Source organism: Gallus gallus, chromosome 4 (genome assembly GCF_016699485.2).
Source record: "Gallus gallus isolate bGalGal1 chromosome 4, bGalGal1.mat.broiler.GRCg7b, whole genome shotgun sequence".
Classification (NCBI taxonomy): Eukaryota; Metazoa; Chordata; class Aves; order Galliformes; family Phasianidae; genus Gallus; species Gallus gallus.
The window spans coordinates 31,246,046-31,266,635 of record NC_052535.1 but is presented as its reverse complement, the minus strand read 5'-3'; the positions used below and the strand labels follow the sequence as shown (position 1 = coordinate 31,266,635).

Genomic DNA, 20,590 nt, shown 5'->3' with positions numbered 1-20,590 from the left:
TGATTTAGTTTAAAGTGTAGCTTGACAGCAGTCAGACTGTGAACCAACAGATGAAAAATACTGCATTACATGTGCTGAAAGTTGTTATGCCAATATGTATATACGGTACGGAGTGGCTATGTACTTTATTTTTTGACGCACTTTATTTTCTTCTTTCCATTAACAGTTCTGAATACATACCTCCATAAACCTTTTCCTATTAAAAAAAAAAAATCTGAATTTTTGCATAAGTCAGTTCCAAGGAAATGTTCTCTCTGCTGGTATGCGTAATTTCTCATGGAATGTTTTTTTTATTTACTCTTCAGAGTAGGGAGCTCTTCATATAACACTCGTTTAATTTGTTGCTCTTAATTGTAGGACATTAGCTATTTCATCTTCATAATTTGGGAATTAAAAACATGCACCCGACCCCAATATCATGCGTTTCTCAGATTTAGTGATCAAAAATTCTCATGCGTAAGCTACTGTCTATTACTACTTAATAGCATTGATCGTACTTTCATATTTTTCTTTAATGAGATTACCATATTCTGTAATTCAACATGTTGCTACCCAGTAAATATTTCATTAAAAGTATTTAAGCAGATAGTCCTTAAACTAGGATTAAAGAGGGTTGTGGCCTGATTCAGTTAAATAGCTCTGTATCGTTAGCACTGTGTGGTGAAAGTTTGTTGAGCAGCGCAGCGCACTGAGGGCTTGGCTCACCAAAGCACTTAGCATATATAAATTTTCTCACTGAACTCATGTTCAGGCTACCTGGGTACGTTTTCAGATTAGGTATGTATGTAACTTTGGTGGATTGCAATCTAAACGCATGGCAATGTAAATTTCAACAGTGTAAGTACATGGCTTTATAAAACTGCAGCCTCGATCACAGCATCACTGAAGCTGAACCAGTGAAATCTTTCAGCTTCTGTATTTTCTAAATATCTGAGTAAGTGCTTCTCATCTTCAGCTGTGCTGTGCAAAAGTGTTAAGTGCTTCACAGGTGGGTCACTGACAGAGTTACAAAACCATTACATTTTTTGGATGTCCAACTTTAAATAGTAATTCCTCTTTCGATTTCTCGGCAGAGCAGCCTGACAGTAGAGATGCTTCGAGCATGCTTGTCTTTTGTGTTTTGTATAGTACAATTGGTTTTATTTAATGAACATACTTCTTAAATTTCACTGAGGAAATTGATATGCCCTTGTTTACTCTGTGTGTGTTTGCATGTAGTAACTAAGTATTCATGTACACGATGTGATTTTGTTTTTCTTGTAGAAATAGAAATGAGAAAAATAACTACTGATATCTGTTTAAATACATTTAAGAAAATATTTCTTGGTTATTTTTTGTTAGTTTTGTGATCCAATTCTAAGACATTTTTATCTATCATTGGCTTTCCAGAAGGAAAAAAAAAAACCACAACAAATTAATGGAATGTATTTGAATACGATTTTTAAACATTACAATCATTGCTGTAGTAATTATTTGAAACTGTTAATGCATCTCAATTTTACATACTCTCATTGTTTAATCCATCCCATTTTCTGCTTTACAAAATGAGGTTGTTACAGTATACTTGTATTGCAGTCAGCAGCTGATGTGAACCTACAGTACTAATTAAATCCTACAAATTTGAAGATACAAACCTTGTTATAAAAAATAGAATCGCTCAGGTTGGAAAAGACCTTAAAGATCGAATTCAACCACAACCTAACCGTACTACCCTAACTCTAACAACCCTCCACTAAACCATGTCCCTGAGCACCACATCCAAATGGTTTTTAAATGCGTTCGGGGATGGTGACTCAACTGTGGCCTTCTGTATCTATTTTGCATGTCTGCCATTGACCACTCTAGGCAGGAGGCCTGGAGATGTAAGCTCATGGTAACAAATTCTGTTATGACATGTTGACTGCTTTGATTATTACCAACGCCTGTCTCTTGGCCTCTTAATTTCTGTCTCCTTTTCTCTCTGTGAAGCGCAGAAAGCTGTAGGTCTAGCAGTTAAAGGATGGCACTCCTGATCTCCAAGCATTACTTAAGAGTCCTGTAACAGTACGGTACCAGCAGGTCCTTGAGACTGCAGCGGCAACTCACTGCTGACAGGTGACAGGATGAGGGGAAATGGCCTTAAGTTGCAACAGGGTAAGTTCAGGTTGGGTATCAGGAAAAACTCCTTTACAGAAAGGGTTGTGAAGCACTGTAATAGGCTCCCCAGAGAGGTGGTTGGGTCACCATCCCTGGATGTGTTTAAAAACCATTTGGTTTTTGGTGCTCAGGGCCATAAATTAGCAGAGGGTTGTTAGATTAGTTTGGTTAGGTTATGGTTGGACTCAGTGATCTTTAAGATCTTTTCCAGCCTGAGTGAGTCTATGATTCAACAGTGTTGCTTCATTAGCCCCAGTGAAGATGGGTGTTTCTGATTTTTGTACTAGCACGTACAAATTAGAATTGGGCTTCTGTGCTCAAATCAGTTTCCTCAGGGTGACTCTGGATAGTTTTAGAATAGCAATGACAATAATAAAAGAAGTCCATAAAAGAAAATTATCTAAGTAGCTATAAAGTACTGCATCACAGTAAATGCACGTATGCCAAATGTGTAGTACCCAACCAGGTTGCTAAGTGGACCTCATGTCACTGTGTGACCCAACCTGTACAAATAAACATCTGATAACATCAACGGAGACAAGCATATGGGCAGAGGAGCGGTGGGTTCCCAGCATCGTCTGTGTGTTAAGTATCAGTCAGTCGAAATGTATTCAGAAAGAAAAAAAAATCTGATTTAGATTAGAAACGGAATCATTGCTCTCTGCTTTAACCATAAATACGTAGATACGCTCCAGTTGTTTTTAAAGAGGTGTTTTATTAAAAAAAAAAAAAAATACATCGGGAATCGTTCTCCTAACGCTCAGATACGATCATTCAAAGGGCGCTTGAGGTTTATGTTCGCATTACAGATGAATTTGGAAACGTAAGGCGGGTACCGTTCCGCAGCTATCCGCTCGCCCTAACCCGACCCGTGCCCTGCGCCGGGCACGGAGCCCTGGGGCGCGGGGAAGCTCTTCCCTTTGTTCTGCGGCCGTACCTCGTCGCTCTGACAGCGGCGTGATTAACGCGTTGTGACTGCAGTTTTCCACATTTCCAGTAGATGCCCCCAGAGACCATTAAACCTCTTGAACGTCTCCGCTTCAACCAAATGAAAGGGCAGTCGCCTTTCATTTTCCTTCTCCGAGTAACATAATTGTTCGAAAGAAGCCTGAAATCGGCTGGATGCAGTGAAGAAAAGTGAACTTCTCGGTTTCTTAATATATCGTAATTAATGTATTAAGTAGTAAGGTTCAAAAGGCTTAACGTAACTAAGCCTGGTTAATTAATGCAGAGGAAACATAAAGTTAACAGCTGGATTTTCTACAAGTAAATCACAGACATCTAACTGGGTACCAGTTTTTGATATTGGTATTAAGAATGAGGTTATCTGCAGCAGTGTAAAACGTGAGGTGCTACTTCATCTCTCATTTTGTACACTGTAATATTACAGGAAGCAGTAAGAAGAGTATGTCGGTTATCAAGAACGTATGGTTTATTTCAAGGTACCATAAAAAGTTCTTCTTCACCCTCACTTCTGTCACCTGCACCACTCCTCTGGCTAAAAGCACTGCTTTCTGGAGAGAAAAGCCCAGCGTTTTCATCTGGAACCACTAAGAGAACTGAAACAACTTCAAAACTGGTTATGGTGCCACACTCTCACTTAGGAGGTTTCACCCATAACATTCATCCCCATCATATCATTCATTTCTGCCCTTTCTCTATGCTTTGTGCATGGTCAGTAATGCATCTTATGTACTAAACTACTTAAAGGAAACAAACGTAGCATTTTGCTCTTTGAGCATTTTCTGCTTCTCAGTATAACTTTGGAGATAACTTTCATCCTCGTGCCTCTAAAATCTGAATAGTTATACAGCAGTAGATACTCTCATTGCTTGCATGTTGCCAATATGGTCCTCTTTATCGAAGAATAAATGTGTTCCATACTTTTGGCATCTTAACCACTATTTGAATCTCTTTATTAATTGGCGTGGGCTTGTATTAAAAGAATAGTAAAACTAATTTTTAGGACAGACTTATTTTCCAGCATTTTTGTTTGTTTGTTTTCCCCTATTCAGTTGTTAATAACACTGTCTTGTGCAGGAAATGTGCTTTGGTTTCAGGTAAAATGCATCAATCCACAACAACCTTGACCAAGGTAAAATGCGTTATTCCACAGCACCTTACATGGACACATTTTCTATTCACTCAAATATTGGTACTGAGTAGTAAATGCTAAAAATGAGCAGACCGATATTTTTAGTTACTATTAATATGTTCCAGCAGCTAATTACTTCTTTACTTCTAACACATACAGTCATCTAAGACGTGCACACATATACAAATATACAGGCCACAGTATGTATAGATAAATACAGGTGTGCATATGTATGTCTGCTATACAGACTTCATTCTATTGCTGTGGAATCCTATTACTGGAGGATTCTGTTCTCATCCTTTGAAAGGTGGTGGGAATTTTTTACCTAGAAGTCGTCTTCATTTCTTTAATTGGTTAGATAGGAATTTTAAAAAGAATAACTCTTACGTATACAAAGTAAAAATTAAATTGCACCGTATGAATATAACAACTGTGCCGTATGTTGAGGCTGCATACTGTGAACCTGGGATGTATCAGAAATGTTTTGGCACACAGAAGTGTAAATGTTTGAAGATATTTATCTTTTCAGGTTTTGAAGATAAATGTTGCGCGTGTTTTCTGGTACATGATTTTCTTATTAGTTATGTATTTTCTTTTATATGTGTGAATAGTGCTTTCAATCTTTACAAAACATACACATACAAATAAATTCAGAACTGTAGTTTAGGTCCTCATGCATCTTTTAGAGTTGTGTAATGTTTTTGTTTTAAGTTCTGCTACAGAAATGTAAGAAATATACATATGAAGGATTAATGTGGATCTACATAGTAATTAAAAGATTTATTTTAATGATACTAAAGATGAAACAATACAGATTAATTACTTCACACATCTCATATCACCATTTACTTTGACATCTAGCTAAGACATTTTTGTATAAATTCCATTTTAAAAAGCTGCAGTAGCTCTTTGTAGGCTAGGCCTATTGGTCTCATTGGGCTATTGTTCAGCATGAGATCATCTGAATTTCTTGCATACACTATAAATCTCTGTTTTCAAAATTCCATATTTATTTTGAAGCCGCTGAGAATTTGTACTTAAACAGAATCTCATCAAAAAAGGCAATTTTAAAAACAAATTGAAAACTTGAATGGAATCTGCAAAATAAAATTACCATACGTAGGCCCGTATCAGTTCACTGGGACAAGGGTTTGTTTTCTCAAACTGGAGACCTACTTCTGCAGACATTTAGATCTGTACTTCAGTGATGCAGGTGGTCCCATTGGACTCGTAGCTTTCTCCAGGATGGGACACAATAATTGTTTCATGCCACATAAAAGAAATGTTTGGATTATTTCCATAAATAATACCTGAAAAGACGCGTTACCTCTTGAGACTGTTTCTTTATGCGATTTTTTGATATGTATATTTTATCAGTGTTTATGAACGGGATAACTTGGATATAAATTCATCATTGCATCCTTTGATTTTAAAATTAGGGTGTAAACCAGTCCCAGCTGAAGTTCTATGCTAATGAGAAGCAAAATAATATCTAACGATTGGGTTTCTGGCATAGCATTTGTTTGACATTTTAAACCGAGGCATTACTTCCTACAGCAAAACTATTTAACATACACATCTATTTTTATTCTTATTTTTTTGACATGTGGAACGTGCTTCATTTTTCCCTGTGCAGTGTTTTAAAGCAAGCTAAGAGTTTGTGTTTCCATAAACTAATGTAAACATGTATTTTTCCCATCATATATGTATGTATATTTTTTTTGTCTAGTACCAGCTAAATGATACCAGTATATTTTGAGTGTGTTTGTAAAGTATATTTGGGTATTTATTTAATATTGCCGTGTTCACTTCCCTAGGGGAGGATATTTGTAATTGTGTTTGGCAGAACGCTTTTTGAGAGGAGGAAAAAAAAAAAAAAGAAACCCTTCCCTGCTGGTGATCTGCAGAGGTCTGATCTTGAAAGTTGTTTTAATATCCGTACTTATTGGGTAAGGTGGAGAAGAGAATACGGGTTTAAAAGGCTTAAAATCCATCTTTCTTATTCCCAGTAACAGGAAATCATACAAGGAGAACATCTGCATAGACATGCTGCGACAGGGTTATCACAAGTCCTTCTCCGAGCTCTTCACTCTGATACAGAAGTGGAATGCCTTGAGGGAGGCTGCAGGGCCTGGGTCAGCCATATGGCAGCGGCAGTCCCTGGAGGAGCAGCCTGATAAGCTGGATCAGCTTTACCACTTCCTGACCAGGGCTGAGGCAGCCCAGAGAGCAGGTAAATGGGGGGATTGTGGGTAGCAAAGCAGCGGGAGCCGCAGCCGCGAATGCCTGGGGGAAGCTTCCAAATTGTTTCATGTATGAATTTGAAACGTTACTGCATCTTAGCACATTTCAGCCTTAGTCAACTAAGCTGTATTTATAGAATAAATGATTAGGAGCTGCAGATATCGGGAGAGGTTTTGCGGGGAGGAAAAAAAGAGAAGGTAAAAACGTGTGGAGTGCGTTATAATATCATCAGAAACGTGTTGTGTATTTATAGCTTTGATAACATCTCAAACATTTTCTCGTAACGTCATTATTTATTGTTTTTCTTTCTGTATTGATTTGACCAGCCGGTTTGGTATTAGAAAAAAGTTAATAGGTGAAACACTGCTTCTCACAGTGATAGTTGTATAAATTTGATTTTATTAAATACTCTGTCTGCTAACTGTTTGGATTTGTGACTGACCTTAAAAAGACTGTGAATGTGTCAAATAAAATACAGCACGTAGCTGTAACGTGTCACCTGTGAATTACTAGATATTAGTGAAGACATAACTCCAAATTACTGTATTTTCTCTATTGCCTACTGTTTACTAAGCACTCTTCTGTATCATTTTGTTTTACTATAAATATTGATATAACTTACTTTGTCTTTCTCCTTTGGAATAACTGTAGGGGAGGAAGCAGGTAAAACTACAAGCCTGTCCCACAGCAAAGCTGATTTCATTATATTTGGCTTGTTTCAAGTTGTATTTTCATCATTACAAAGAGAAAAATCTAAAATAAAGCTTGAGAGTTTGGGACTCAATCTTTCATGCTGAAATTTAGAAACAGAACACTTCATTTTAAAAAGGAACAGCAACAACATAGATGAACAGGGTTTTTTTAGTGCTCAAATAAGATGTTTGTTTACTTTAAGGCCAAAAGATGTGTTTATTTCATCGACTATAATCCTAGACAGGAAGTTGAGCCAGTCCATGATAGGAAGGTATCTTCAGGTTTCTCTGAGTATGACTAAAACCTGTACAGGCATCTCTGTACTTAGCAGGAGTATGAAAGAGAAATTTTACAGTGAGACTAGCTTGACGTACGTAAGCATTCTGCCTTTATGCCGTTGTTCAAAAGTAGTGGATATGGAATATCTGGATGAGCGTGCTTCCTGAAGCTGCATGAGGGAAGAGTACTTTGCTTTCCTTCAGTGCAAGGTTTTCTCTAGCGTTACTAACTGGTATGTGCCAATAGAGTTGGCATATATCCTCCCAGATAAGCAAACTCGGGTTCTGCCTAGCGAAAGGCAGAAGCCTTTCTCTCACTTGGCACTCATTGTGTGCTGGGTTCCACGAGAGACGAGATGCTGCCAATTGGCTGACTGGTGGTGTCTTGCCTCTGGAAGGGAGTGTCTCCAAATTTTACCTGTTGAAGTTGGTTGAAATGAAAGCAGAGTAAGGAGAACCTGGTAACGGAGCTGACAAATGTTTAAGCAGCAAATCATTAATGAATTCTTTGATTGTGGAATGGTGAATTTTGATTCTGATTTTTCACCAGGTTCAGTGTAAACCTTGGCACAAATCTGCATTTCATGTGAGGCCTGAGCTATGGCACATGAGGGGGTGTAGATGTTGATTCATACTGCAGATGTTACAGCTAGTAGTGCTGTGAATGTAACATATGAATTACACAGCTCATCAAATACTAATTCAGGAGTTCCACTAATCCAGTTTCTCTCTGATTCTAATCAAATTGCTCAGAGCTCTGGCTCATGATCTTATGACAACTTCAGTTGAAAACACTTAAAAACTGTTCCACAGTTCAGTTCATCCTTCAGCTGGAATTTACTGCAGTGTAACAGTTGCAACAGCAGCTGACCTGTGTTTGCTCCTCAGCCACCACAATTCAAGCCAAAGATGGCTTAAAATGCTTGAAGTAATATTTGGGGCAATGAGGTGTGAGACTTCCACAGTGTAGTTGATGTCACTAACATTATACTAGCTGAAAATTTGCCTGCCTCGGATATAGCATCCCACACTACAGTTGTGGTGAAAAAATGTTAGCAGGTATGAAAAAAAGCCTTATGACTTGTTGTAATTTTTTAATTAATTTAAACTTCCCGAAGGGATTGGTTTTGAACTGGAAGTGGCAAGACAAAAATGAAACATAGCTTATCTCAGTAAAAAGTTTTCCCATTTCTTCTTGAGTTTTTTTCACCTGGTATTTTTGTGCCACAGACTGTAGCTGTCTCAGTGTGAATTTAAATTAGAACTGCTGCTCCTAAGTTCAGCATTTTAGAGCTGTTAGCATAGTGCAGAAAGAAAGCTAGGCATTCATTCATCCACTTTCCATACTTACTGGTGGAAGATGTTAGTACTTTTTTTTTTTTACTGATTGATTATAATTATTGATGCTACGATGTTGCATGTAAATTGTTGGCTTGGACAGAATTAATCAAAGCAGTTCATTATGATGCGGAGACTGATATTAAAAAGCAATTAATTTCATTACTTCTACATTTGAAAATCATGATTGTTTGTTTACCGTTGTTTTGTTGTACATACCATTTACCTTCAGATACACCAGTGAGCATTCTCTCAGTTCTCATTTCTAGCAGAACATTTTAATGGAACTTCAAATCATACAGCAGTCTTTCTTTCAAACTGGTATTATACTGCATGCCAAATCTGTTTTTCTAACTTAATCTCATTGTCATTGCATTTGAATACTTTACAAGTATTTAAAAATAAAAAGCTAACATTAATCCCTACATCTTCTCCCCGCCCCCCCCCCCCCCCCCCCCCAAAAAAAAAATAGCTGACCACTGTTCTGCCTTAAGTACAGCATCATCAAAAAAAAAAGGGGGGGGGGGGAAATATCTGGCAGAAATAAGCATTGGTGATACTCGTTGACTGCATTCTTCTTTGGTCTTCCTTGATGCAAGCAATGTAAATGTTTTGGACTTCAGAACAGAGTTGTTTCCAATTATTCTTTGAACTTTCTTCATTATCATGCACCAATCTTTCTTTCTAGTAGTTTTGATATCAGTAGTTTAAAAAGAATAGAAAAAAAAATGACTTAGCTATTTAAATAAGTATAAACAAGTATACTTGTAGGGTGTTTTAAAGAAGAATGCAGGATGTATGCCGAAGTAATATACATAGCTTAGCATTTGTTGTATACCATGATATCTTAATAAATGTCTTTTTCAATCAGAATAAAGTATGTCTTGAGGCTGTTGAACGGTCTGCCCCGTTGCCAGAAAATTTCACCAAAAGGTATAATTGTCCTTGGGGCTGATATTGCAATCCCTTTGAAGAGACATAGTTCCCTAGCACCCGCTCAGTACTGTTCTGTATGTTAGCAAGAGGAAGTGTTGGAAACGATGGTCCAATTCCAGACTGACAGTGAGGACTGCTAACTGGAAATCTTTGCCTGCTGACATCCTTAGAACAAATGATGTCCGTACCCTACATAGTCACATCAGCTGAACAGGGTTAATTTTGTCCATTTTGTCTGTGTAAGACCCCAGATAAAATTTGGCTCTTCATCTGTGTGTGTTTGGGTGGGTCATAGGGAAAAGTAGTAACAAAGGAAAAACACCCAAGTCCTTTGCTTACCTTTTGGAATTTTTTAGCAACACCCAGATTAATGTATGCCTGGGAGAACAGCTTATTATAATGATGGATGTTGCTGTTCCTCGGACAAAAATACTTACAATAGCCTTAATGTGCTCTTTGCATGCATTTTACCATAAGAATATAACTGATTCTTTAAACTGTTACTTGGCTGCTACAGTCTGTCTTATTGTTTTAAAATGCACTGCTAGTTTGGTTTTTGGATCTGTATGCTCACTGGTCAAAGCCACTTCTTTGTATCATCTCCTTAAATTATTGCTTACCTCCAGTTTTGTAAGTTGGTTAGCACTGAGCCTATTGAGAAGAATGGCTGTACCATAAAGCATCAGTCTGGTATTTCAGAGGGAGGTCAGCTCCTTGAATTACATCTGAATTGCTTATTGGATGGAGGTTTGAACCTGAACTGAATCCTTACCTGTGCTAACTAATATAAACCACAAAGAGCCTTGCTAGCACAGTTGGTTACCTGTGTTGTATCCTTCTTCCAGACGGTATAAGTCAAGGTACAACTCAAGAACTCCTAAAGGAAGAGACCTCTCAGCTGTCAACTTTAGTTTGCTGGAGCAGGGGAGCAAAACCAGTTCCACTCTTTAGTGGACACGACGAATCAGTCAGCAGCAGGCATTGTAGTAGCAGGTGGCTGTTTCCTGTGTCAGAGCCAGTGCATTGAGCTAATATTCAGTATGAATATGCTTTCTAAGGGGCAAGACACAGCTTGTTAGCTGATCACTGGGGCAGCTGGTGGAGAGCAGGCGTTATGACCCGGAAGCTGTTGCTTTTCTTAGACCCTGTGCAACCTTTGTGATATGCCAAATGCTAAATCTGTGCGTGTGCTACGGGCTGCTGACCCTTGTTCTAGAGGATACCAGAGACAAAGAATTAGAAGGAGTTGCTAACTTAGCAATTTTTTCCTCACTTCAGTACAGAGCAAACTTTTGTCAAGGTGAATTAGTATTTGTTCTCATTGCAAAAAGTACATCATGAACTATATGAAGAAGCATGAATCACATTTGATGAGAACATTTGTTGTGCTCACACTAGAAAATCTTTCTATGTTTGAGGTACTGAAGTTTGAAAACAGAATTTAGCACTTTACAGGGAGATGCTTTTCTGTAAGATTTCACTTATGCCTTAGGCTGGGCTAGAAAAAAATGCAATAACCTTATTACCTGTGTTATTTTTGGGGGAAAAGAAAAAAAAAAAAAAACAGGATAGAAGGAAAAGGTAAACATACCGAAAGTTCTTTTAATTTTTTCTAGGATGAGGTAGTTTTTATTTGGTTTTGAGGGGATGGGCAAAGGAGTGCTTTTGTTTTCTGAAGCAGGCTTCTCCTTCTCTATTTTATGTTGTTCTCAGGAAAAAGAAATGTAGTAGTTGCTAGAGAGCAATGGCATGATTAGTTATAATTTATTATTAACTTTAAGAAGTGAAAGGATTCTCCCATGGAATGATGCCAAGACTTCTCAAAATGTAGCTGGCTGACTTCAACAGAAGTTGCATTTCCGTGTTTTAAATTGTGCCTGGATGCCTCTAATTGAAGTAGTGTGTTTTTATTTTAGTGGCTGGGAGTCCCCCATTGGTGTCACAAATTACCAATTCAATTTCCTTATGTTAATATTACTAGAGAGCTTTACGGCAAATGTATATCTAGGTCATTTCTTAACACCTTTGCATAGATTCTGCTTTGAATATATTCTGTTTATGTACTTAGTGGTGGAGAGAAGGTGTTCACCCAGTTTGTCCTGCTTCCTAATATCTATGAAATGGAAGCTGTGCTTACAGTTTGATTGTGTCCATGCTACTCCATAGCACCCTTTCTTCATTTACATTTGTGTATATTAGCTCAGTGAGTGCAGCTTATGGATAAGCTTTCTAGAAAAAAATTCCTAGTTGTGATATTAAAGGTATGGTTGTCCTAAGCAAGCAAATGGGACCAATTCTTTGCTGTGTATGAATTCAGGTAGAAATAGACTGACTGTAGCACCATTCTTTTGCTGTTGATGCTCCTTATTGGCTCAACAGCCTTCATCCTGGATGTTTCTGAATGTGAACTCTTTGTGACACCAGCTGTCTTCTTGCTACCGAGTCCCCAGTATTGATCTCTCAGGCAAGAGAAAAATGAAACTTCCAGTACTAATGGTGTCTCATTCTGACATAAAAAATGGCTCCTAGTGACTCCAATGATCTTAAGGCACTCCTTGATACGTCTTCAAGGATGAATGGTCAGCTATAATTCAGTCATACTCGCTAAAAACAAGTAACTGAACTGGAAGATGAGTGTTACCAGCTGTTGAAAAGTTTCCACGTGGCCTTTGCCTGGCAGGAACAAAGGACTGACTGGTAGTCCCTTCAGTAGAAAATATTTGGACAGAGACAGATGTTGAAAAATTTCTTTCTGATACTTATATTTTGAAGGTGAGTTTCTGAAGTGCAAGTTCTGTTTTCTGTTAACAAGAACAGTGTATTTTCTTCTTCAGGGAAAATACCAAGCCAGGATCTCTTCAAGATGTTGTTTTCATCTCCTCTCTAAAAGTCACTGTAGTACTTCTTTTCCTTTCTTTTACCACATTCTGTCACACAGCAGATGATACAGCTGTCGCAGCAGTAGTATCCTTACCTCCTAAGTCTGTTGGGATCAGCATACCCAGCCTCCACCTCTCTATCCCTGGGCATTGCACTACTCAGTTGTTGAAGAGCTGAACACCAGTGTGCAGACCACGAACCTGAATTAACCTCTGCTCCATGCATACCTTTGCTCGCCAATGGTTCCTGATAACAGTCCAAGTACAAATTGATATTTTACTCAGCGGACTGATTCAAGGATTATGGCTTTAGCGTAACAGGGAGAGAGTCTACGTGGTGGCTGAGATGTACATGAAGAGAATCTGATGCAGAGCAGGAAAACCTATATATGTGTAAAATATGGGGTTTTATGTTTAAACTCAAGTGGAAGGGATTTTTTAAAATCTGTTTAACAAAAAGACCTCAGTAAAATTTGATAGAAATACTTAAGTGCATAGATACCCATTTTTCCATTGTAAAGGATGATGAAAGTAAAATGTTTTGAAAAGTCCAAATCAAACAAAATAAAAGAAGCCAATTTTCTGTATTTTATATTTTGTTGTAAAAACATTTTTGAGAGTGCAAAATAAGTACTACAGTATAATAACAATTCTTGTTTGTTAAAAACTAAGAAAAAAGCATAAAAAATGTTTAAGTGAACAGAATTCATATGAAGTATTGCTGCTTTAAATTTGGTAATTTGGCACTGAAAAAAAATGTTACATTGGATAATTGCTCATAAGATGTGTTCAACCCGTTTCAACCATAGGCTATCAAGCTTCACTATCATCTGCTCCCTCAAGTTCCATTTGTTCTGCTTAGCTGCCATTTTGGGTAGCCATTCTGCTCATCTTTGCAGCATTATTTCAATCCTGCATCCTAAATACTCTGGGAAATCTGAATTCAGCTTCCATTGGTTTTAGAGTAAAAGTCATTTTTGAAATATTACTGGGATCAGCATTTGAACTTTTATCTCTATGCTTTCTTATATTTTTCTCATTTTAAAACAAGAATTTATCTTGCAGGAGCTATTTCACATTTGTGTGTTTTTCTCAGACTTCTCTTTCTATTCATTTGGTATCATATTCTAGTGGTGTCATTCTCTCTGTGATAGGTGTTGTATGTGTGCATATATACATATATACACACATAATTTTTTAATGTATCAATGGATAGAAAAAGATTTCTCCACATGCATTCTATTAACAGATGTAGAGAATTTACTGTACAAAATCAGAGAAGTCAAAACTTTAATGACTGAAGTACCTATGGGAGATTTTATAGAAGAGTGTGTTTATTCTAATATTTTTCTTCTCCTAAGATGAAAGTTCACTTTCACTAAGTCTGACATGCTGGCTATACCTCTGTCAGAATACTATCAGTGAATTTCTTGATTTGTAAATCAGAGAGACTTTGAATCCCAAAGACAATATGGCTTTTAAACATCTATCTTTGGGGTTTATTTTACTGTGACACCAGCATATCTGGTCAGCCACTGTCCAAGACTATTACAGAGAAATGGTTGTCTTTGTGCACTTCTCATTGTTATTCACCAGCAGGATAGTCATTGGAGGGTCACATTAAAGTTCATTCAATCAAAGCCGTGGCAGTAGCAATAGTCCGCCTCAGGTCAGTACCATCTCTTGAGATTTCTAGGGCACTACCTGAAGTTATCTGCATAATTTTATGTAGTCTTAGTGCCTTGATACTTCGTAGCAAATATTTCAAAGGCAACAGATCAGTGTCTAGTGTTCTTCATGACAACCCCATTCTCTTTTCTCTTACTGTCCTATTGTAACTATTTGCATATATCTTCTTCTAACTTCTAAGTTCATGTTTACTCAGCTGTAATCAACATCTGATGTGTATTATTACCTTAGATTCAGTTATTGATCAAATTTAGTTTTTATATTTCTGTGTTTAAGTGGTTATTGGAGTCATTGCTTGTAATCATGGTGGGAACCTCTACTTTCTACATTTGAGATAATCTTCAAAAGTCTTCTTTTATGCCACAACAGATGTTTAAGTTGGGCTGAAATAAATCATAGCCAAGCAGTATCTGCTTTTCTTCCTCGAGTGGAAGGAGATCCTAGATAAAGGGTGGCTATATCTGGGTTGTATTGGCCAGATTAATGAGGGATTTATATTACTTTCTCTTAGAATATGTATAATACAGAATTTTGAGACAGAGCATGCTGTAGTGGAGGTGTGTGGGTCAGAGATGCAAGCAAAGTACTTTTTTGAGGAATTACTGCTCTTTGTTCTAAACACTGCTGGTGACTCATAAATGACAGAATTTACAGTCAGAAATTAGTCCTTTTCAGAAGTTGGACTTTCCTCAAGTCTTCTCATAGATTAAAAAAGAAAGAAAGGAAGGAAGGAAATTTAATGGCATCCTTTAATCAAAGTGTTTTGATACAGTATCACAGTCCTAAAATACTTAGAAAAGATCTGGGCTTTGAGTGAGAGCTTTGTTGAAATTAGATATCTTTTTCTGTGTTGATTTCTGTGCTGTTCCATGTGTAAGAGAGCTTTTTTCTTTCTTTTTTCTTTTTTTTCTCCTTTGTTGAGCAAAGCTTAGGAATTGCAGAACTCCTGAAAGCAAAGTGGCTCTGTTCACATATCTACCTTATCCAAACATTCTTTTACCTGCTGCAGCACTTGTAGTTCTTAACTCCTTTACCCAACTACATGAAAATTGTTTTAAGAGCATACTATTTGGCTTATTTTCATTTCACGGCCACAAACACAGTAGGAAATCGTAATTATTTGTATTCTCAACTAACATAAGCAGAGTTTGGGAATAAAATAAATTTAGTTTTGCCAGTAGTAAATTTAGCTATGAAACCTATAGTTTCTTGATACACTTTATCTCATAGATTCTCTTCATCGTGTAGGGAATATATTCTTAAAACAACCCTAGAGAGAAGCAATATGACAAGTAGTTAGGTAAGCTTTGGATCTCTAATCCAAATTAATAGGGTTTTTAATGACCTTCTGTGTTTTTGTGCATGTTCTTTTTTTAATGTACTCTTTTGACAAAAGTAATTTACATAGACAGTCTCAGTAATTTTGAATTGTGAATAATGCATTTGGTGATAATTTCATAATGCTACTTAGAATTGGGATTTGCAGTGTTTTTATAAATATTAGGTATAGTGTGTATTCATTTAGCTGGCTGGTGGGAAGTAAAGAGTGCCATCTGAATAGGTTTTTTCTTCAGATCCTAAAGGAGATCTAGGACTTTAAGCTCCTCCCTGCTTTCCACATTTGTTCTGAGCTCAATGCCTTGGTGGACTTTTTCATGCCAAAAGCTAAAATTTCAGGTGATCCTTAACATGTAAGAGTGTTAAGGTATTAAAAATGATGATGTAGACAGAAAACTGAAAGCATTTCTTGTTAGCGTTACTTTAAATGTTTTATGTGGTATAAAATTAATGGGTAGTGCTCACAGGGTGTTCTCTTTGGTTCTTTGTCTCCATCATAAGCTGCTACTTAGATCTGTTTTTGAAAGCTCCTGGTGTCTTTGAGGTCCCAGCTGTTCAAATACTTCTCCAGTAGAGACTGAATGTGTGAGGTTCTTTGCTCACTCTGGCTTCTGTCTCTCAACTTGTCAACGTATTGTAGAGCTTCTTTGTATTTCATTGATTGAAGTTTTGGTTTTAGATATGAAAATAATAGCAAATTGTTGTAGTTTACCTAGATCAAGTTTTCATTTTTGCCTAATTTTGTAGGTTATCATTTTCTCCTTACTTTTCCTTGACTGAATATTTAGGAGAACTTGAAAGTATTTGAATACTGGGTATATTAGTAACCCTTCATTTTCATTATATGACTGTTGCAGTAAGATCTGTGAAAGCTGATGAAAATTAGCATTTTGACTATTATTCGTCTTTACAGGGCACTCTGAGGAAGTTTTTGATAACCAGCTTAACGTGGCCTACTGCTTCGATGACCCTGAGGAGAAACAGTTAAGGAATTACTTGTATGAACAGTGCTTTAACACTGCTCAACTAATAAAAACTGATGGTGGGAAAAGGCAAGCACAAGCACATGCACATATGGGCCTAATCAATGAGGAACAAGGTGAGTCACTGTGATCATAATGCTACATTGTATCAGCATTGAGACAATCATATTTTGTAATTCATATTTAATTACAGGGCACTTTATCTCAATGTAAATTTGTTTGCAACCATAGTTTAAAAGAAGTTTCAAAGATGTTGCAATTTTAGCTTTTGGAGCAGCAAATAAGAGGACACAGAAGTCTATAATTATTCATAGACCTGTTTCCTTTGCTTGCTTTCCATCTACAGCCAGATGAAAAGCAAAATGTAACTTTAAATGAAGCATTCTTCTACCACAAAGGTTCTTTTTATTCCATCTTATATCTTCTTGCTTGTTTTTGTCAGGAGACTGGTAATGCTGCTGCAGACCAGAGATATGTCAGTAGCGCCATCTGTAGTTGAACAAACTGGGTTGACTTAAAAGATGTGTGAACACATAATTTAGTTTAGTTCTGCCTCAGAAATGGAAAATCTACACTTGGATAGAACAACCAGTATTTTGTTTTCTTTTATTTTTAAAATCTTTCTCCCATCTGAACATCACACCATGTTGTTTTTTTTTACATGATTGCCATAGTGTTGTTTGCTTCCCCTTGAACTCTATTTCCCCATGTGTCCCTGTCCTATATATAGTGTGTGTGTATATATATAATATAGGATATTAATTGATGTAACTGTTTACCTTGTTTTATATGCTTTCTTTAAAGATACATTACTTTCCATGGCAGACAGCTTTGGTTGTGTACTGCAGGATATACATGAGAAAGATTTTCCTACATTTCTATCAAATCTTCTCATTTTGTGGGAAGAAAGTCAGTGAGTGAGCCCCAAGTAACTGAATAAAAATTTTCAGTTCTAGTTCCTGAGTGTACTGAACTGCTAACCATTTATTCAAATATGTGAATTACACAGCCATTATATTCTTGTTTATAAGTTTTGCCTTGTGGGTTGTAAATATTCCAACTTTGAAAAAACCTCGTGATTGACTTCTCAGCTAGAATGGCTTTTCTGAAGAAAAAAAAAATAGATTAACAGAAACTGTTGTGGGAAAATAAGGCAATTCTAGTAACTTGCTAGAAAAATTAAAATAAAAATAAAACCTGACAGAATGGTTACATTTTGAACAATGGCCTCATTTTCCAGCAAAAGCCTGGACATGAAACATGAACTCTACAACTTTTTTGTTGTTGAAAAGCCTTTGTCATGTGTTTTTTTTCCCCATGTTCCCTCAAAGCTAAAAAATCCCACTGTACTCAGTATTTCCTTGTCGTTCACACTGTTTTCTTCTGAACCTGTGATATTTTTTTGCCTGCCACAACCAGAACTCAACTGAGTTTTAAAATTTGAATTCATGCTCCAGTAACAGATAAAATAGAATCTTCTTTTCTTACAAATATTATGATTGTATGAATATTTGTGTTTACAAGTATGATGTTTTGTTCTGACACTGAACTAGTGCTAACTAATGTTTACATAGGACTTCTCAACCAATTTGTCCTCACCTAGTAGTAGTTAAAGGTGAACTGTGCTTCCTTAATGCTTTACAAGTAAGCTATGACAGTGAGAAAAACTTCACTAACGTAAATAGAAGTTTGCATTGTTGACATTCACTCTTCATATATATTGGTTTTGGTTATTGTACATTTCCATAGTTGAGTTTTTTCCTAAAATTTTGGGAATATTCTGTTTGATTATTTATTCCAGCTTTATTCCAGGAATCTGGCGTCCCAGCAGATAAGATAACACTTGCTTAAAACCCAGCCAGTCATGACCAAGTCATTTTCATTTTAAGTGAAAAATGCTTAATTAGGTTATCTGATCCTCAATAGAATAAAACGATTGAAGTTGCTGGATTTCTTGGTAACCTTTTCATCCGGTCCTTCAGTTACTGAAAAATAAAATTTTAAGAAGAAACATAAAAGCAAACATTCCTATCTATCTTCAAAGAATCACACTGATTGTGACTGGCATGCACTGCCAACATTTTTTTCAACATTTCCTACTTCTATGATGTGTTAAGCAAAAGTTGTTGAATACTTTAAGCCTTCAGTTCCATTGCAAAAGCATAATAAGTAAAGTTATGCAATACGCTTTGAGATGTTCAGTGGAGGAGAAATTTCATTTTCCTGCTGTGAAATATTAGAAACTTCCAGAAGAGAGGGTTCGTATTAACAGTGGTAAGGAGGGAGAAAACGAGGTGCATTTTTCACTGGATGGGGTAAAGCTCCAGTGAATCTGTGGAGTCTGTCTTTTGCAAATATTTTATTTCCATAGAGACAGGTGAAAAAAAATGAAGAAGCATGGAGTAGGCACAGAATTTGCTTTGAGGGTTCACAGAGAAAAAGACAGCAGATGTTTTCCTTGCACTTCATATTTTTGAAGAGTGAAAAATTAAATCTTAAGTTTGGACTGCTGAAAAAGTGTAAGAGCAGATGCTGAGTTGGGGTTTGTACAGGACTGTATAAAATTACATGAGTATTAATGGTGTTAGAAGTAAAATTCTGAACGCGTTGCTTTTTATATTAAAACAAATAGATATTGCTTGTAAATCATATGGTGGGTTTTTTTCTTCAGTTATTTATAGTGGTGTAATCTGATTTGACTGTGAACTGAATGAGTCAGATGCCTGCTATGTATGGGGATATATACAAGAATGGATACATATGTGTAGAGGTGTATGTGTACATGAATTTATGTATACAGGAATGTTTATGTGTACAGATATAAATGTGACTTCTGTACTTCAGATATTTATAAGTATTGGAAGTCTATGAGAATGCTTGTTTATGTGTATATATGTGTGAATGATGCCTAATACTTGCATGATATTTTCAACTGATTTTAATCTTCATATCTATATTAACTGTATTTATTAAGAGTGCAGTTGGGAAAATAAGGAAAATTTAAAAGAATGAGATGTTAGTCTGGCACAGTTGGGTGAGGGAACTGGTACAGGGTATTTATATCTAAAAGGATGAACACATGAATGTGTGTTTTTATTACTTGTGGATGGAAGCTACGCATATATGCTCAAAAGTATAAAAAGTATAAAAACCTGAGTAATCTGCTACAGACACAGATGGAAAACTGTCTTTGGAACACATGTCATTTCAGTGGTTGTTCTTTGCAGAACGAGATTTTTAGTTCTTTAAAAAAACTGCATTTGTAGAGTAAGTTAGTTCTCTCTGTTTATGAGCTACCAAAATGAGAGTCTATTCATGGGCTATTATAGAAGAGTTCACATTATGGTACTATTCAATCAGCTGTACTCACCCCGTAGTTTGTCTTTCCTCAGGGAGCTGATATTTCATTGTTTTATTACTTTGGTTACTAGTCATTTTCTCATATAGCAATTAAACATCATGATGTCACTTCATACACATTGAAAAGGCAATTCATATTCATATGTTTTGTCTCATTAAATCCAACATTATTTATCATCCAAGCAGGCACTGTAGCATATATATGTAGCATACATATTCCTCTGTTTTGAATGTGTTTTTAGAAGTAATAACCAGAATTATCATTATAAGTGTTTATTTTTTTCCACGTATCAGAGAATAAGATTATTATAGTCTGAGGACCCAACTGTGGCAGTTCTGCCACACTTGTGTAAATTCTGCTAAGTTGATTACAAACTGCATTTACAACAGGTTTTTCACTGCTGTATCTTACAGAAGAAACACAGAGTGAGTGTATCGATAAATGTAATGGCTAATTCACATGCATTCTTATATTACTAGTACTTGTCATTACAATATTTGAGTGTTTTCTGGTTTGTATTAAATGATTATTCTAGCATGCATGAAATGATGCAGAACTTCAATATATGCTTTCAAAAGTTTCAGATAATTTACATGAATAACAAAAGCAGCCCAAAGGAA

The 20,590-nt window shown here is 36.5% G+C and overlaps 1 protein-coding gene across 10 annotated transcripts in view; it reads left to right on the top strand.

Annotated features, from left to right (window-relative positions):
- TTC29 (tetratricopeptide repeat domain 29) overlaps window positions 1–20,590 on the top strand; it is a 238,501-nt gene that overhangs the window by 130,290 nt on the left and 87,621 nt on the right. For all 10 annotated transcript variants that reach the window (XR_005859936.2, XM_040700300.2, XM_046940595.1 and 7 more), the window contains 2 exons: window positions 6,241–6,464; window positions 16,540–16,725. Coding sequence is in view for 9 of the 10 variants with exons in the window: in XM_040700300.2 (XP_040556234.1) it covers window positions 6,241–6,464; window positions 16,540–16,725 (410 nt within the window). In the remaining variant the exon portion in view is untranslated. The remainder of the gene's footprint in view (window positions 1–6,240; window positions 6,465–16,539; window positions 16,726–20,590) is intronic.